Source organism: Malus sylvestris, chromosome 10, assembly GCF_916048215.2.
Source record: "Malus sylvestris chromosome 10, drMalSylv7.2, whole genome shotgun sequence".
Taxonomy (NCBI): Eukaryota; Viridiplantae; Streptophyta; class Magnoliopsida; order Rosales; family Rosaceae; genus Malus; species Malus sylvestris.
The window spans coordinates 40,279,867-40,282,923 of NC_062269.1; the positions used below are offsets into that span (position 1 = coordinate 40,279,867).

At 38.2% G+C, this 3,057-nt stretch overlaps 1 protein-coding gene across 1 annotated transcript; it reads left to right on the forward strand.

Moving 5' to 3' along the window:
* Positions 1 to 1,838, forward strand: LOC126586736 (transcription factor MYB102-like). The gene is made up of 3 exons (XM_050251677.1): positions 1 to 335; positions 469 to 598; positions 726 to 1,838. The coding sequence occupies exons 1-3, from the start codon at positions 203 to 205 to the stop codon at positions 1,546 to 1,548; spliced, it is 1,086 nt and encodes a 361-aa protein (XP_050107634.1). The 5' UTR covers positions 1 to 202; the 3' UTR covers positions 1,549 to 1,838.
* The last annotated feature ends 1,219 nt before the right edge of the window (positions 1,839 to 3,057 follow it).

A 3,057-nucleotide genomic window follows, 5' to 3' on the forward strand; every position in this document is an offset into this window, starting at 1 on the left:
AATCTGCATCGATCCATTCATCTCTCTCTCTCTCTCTCTCTCTCTCACTAAACCTTTCGACCCATATTTCTCAATTAATATACCCGAACAGTTGAGCACACGGTTCTTTTAAGCTAGTTTATATTAAGTTCGTGGGTACTGGAGCATTAGTTTTATAAAAGCAAAGCGCTAGAGAACTATTTCAAACAAGAACTTGAACACCATGGGAAGAGCACCTTGCTGTGACAAAAACGGCCTCAAGAAAGGTCCGTGGACGCCGGAGGAGGATCAGAAGCTCATGGATTATATCCAGAAACATGGTTATGGCAACTGGAGAACCCTCCCAAAGAATGCAGGTAATTAATCTGCTACTGTATAGATGAGGCTTCGTGTTAATTTATTTATCTTATTAACTTATTTTGTAAATATATGGTTCAAATAATTGGTAATGGTATTAAATTAAAATTTGTTACTTTCTGTTTCGTGTAGGGCTACAAAGATGTGGGAAGAGCTGCCGTCTCCGGTGGACAAACTATCTCCGACCGGACATCAAACGAGGACGGTTTTCATTTGAAGAGGAGGAGACAATTATTCAACTCCACAGCATATTGGGCAACAAGTAAGCTAACTAGCCTCTTTTATTACTTCTCCATTCATGCAACCTTGAACTTAATTCAAGGGTAGCATAATACTCAAAATTTTATACTTCATAATCCAACAATTAATTGATTCATTTTCATGTATAGATGGTCTGCTATTGCTGCTCGTTTGCCTGGAAGAACCGACAACGAAATCAAGAACTACTGGAACACCCACATTAGGAAGAGACTTCTCCGAATGGGAATAGATCCCGTCACCCACATTCCCCGTCTTGATCTTCTCGACTTCTCATCCATTCTCTACAACTCATCTCATCACCACCACCAAATGAACAACTTTTCAAGGTTGCTTGGGCAACCAATTGGACTCAACCCAGAGCTACTAAGGCTAGCCACTTCTCTAATCCAATCACATAGAGAAAGCAACAGTAACCAAAATTTCGTTCTTCAAAATGCTCAAGAAAATGATTACCACCAAATTTGCAACCCCCAAATCCAAGTTTCAAACCAAGTCCAATGTAACCAACTTCAACAACCAATTCAACACAATGTTCCGTACGCTAATGAAGCTGCACAAATCATGTTGCAGCAGCCCAATGTAGAGTACCCATCAAGCCTAAGTGATTTTAGATCACAAATTTCTCAACACAATGAGTGGCAAAGTAATGCGGGGACTTCAAATTTTACCGAAGAATATGTTGAGTTACCAAGCTTTGCTTACTTTGGGTCTGAACAGAATCAAACTGTTTTGGATATTTCGCCAGAGACTTCAAATATTCACTCCAACAACAGCAACCAGAACTTCAGTTTCACTTCGGTTTTCTCGACGCCTTCTTCAAGCCCGACGCCTATGAATTCGAATTCGACAACATATTTTAACAGCGGCACAGAGGACGAACGTGAAAGCTACTGTAGCAACATGTTAAAGTTTGACATCCCAAGCATCCTGGATGTTAATGAATTCATGTGATATAATTTACTATTACTGTTGTTGTCAGTTCAAACTTATCATCCTATATAATTAGGATTAATTTCCAATTTTCTGAGCATTGGGATATGATCAAGTTGTTGATAATAATTAATCAGTGCATTAGTTTTGGTCGTCTTAATGTATCCGCAATCTCTCCAAGTTCTTCATGTCCCTTTTCTTCTTTAATTAATGATGGAAATTTTCCATAATTATTGACGTGTCATTGTAGTCTATAATTATCTCCTTAATCAGTAGTTTGTCTTATCAATATATAACAATATTATTATTTATTTTTGGTAAAACGCTTATCCTATTCTGAATTTACGTCAAATGCTTAATTAAACAACTTGATGCCTGTTTATCAACAAAGACAAAACCAAATACATACAATAATCGGATTGGGTCTTTTCATCTGCCTGTTGATTATAATTAATCAACTGATACCATCATAATAGTTGGTAGACTAGATAGAAGCATAACATTTTAGGGTTCGTTTATAAGTGTTTTTAAAATTTTCAAGTGTTTTTTCATAATTCACTTGCATTTTTATTAAGGACTGTTTTCGAAAATATTTTCACCAAAGACATTTTCAACTATTTTAAAAACACTTTCAAACAACCATTTATAAATATGTCATGGTATTTTCTTCTTCTTTTATTGCACAAATGGGCTAATATATTAATAAAAGTAGAGTCACAAAAATATATATTATTTACATCTAGATATAAGAGGAAAGGCTTTTAATTAATAAAAGCTATAAGAGGAAAGGCAAAATCCAAGTGACCCAAATAGAAACCAAAAGCTCAAAGGTTTGGTTTCTTGGATCCCGACCGTGTGTCCAAGGTTCCGGCGACCAGGCCGGAGGAAGCAGTCGGAGGGTTCGACACCTGTCCATGCCACCTGTGTGGCAGGGTGTCGTTTTCACGTACTAATAAAGTAATAATTTGCATGGGGTTATTGAAATATGCGAGTTTGACAAAAAGGGGGTACGTACGCGTCGTCCTGTGAGCGGTGAGGATTACTATGTCATGGGGACCACGTAAGGGGAAACCCAAGCTTTATTTAAAAATCATGGCGTGCTTCTTGTGCTGGTTTTGTCTCCTTTTATCGATCGCTCCATGCTCAAGCGTTGTATAATCTTATATGCTAGCTGCTGTAGTGATTGCAGTGCCAAAATTACGACCTAATATTAATTGCGTCAGCATCTAGGACACGTGGACTCAATAATGCAGACGTGGGTCCTATAAATGAGCTTGGGGGCGGACCCGGTTCGGTTGACCCCGGTTGGATTGATTAGTGCTCTTATCCAGTTAAAACTTTACAACCTATGAAGTGGTGTGGGCGTTGTGGGCTGTGGCCGAAGAAGAAGAACAAAGAAAGTGCATGGTGGTGAGGGTTTTGACCACAAATTTGTTTCTACGATGAAATCATTTCAGTAAGAATTGGGGGGCTGATGACGATTGTTGAGGGAATTTTGTCATGCAATATTTTCTTCTAAATGAGCTATGG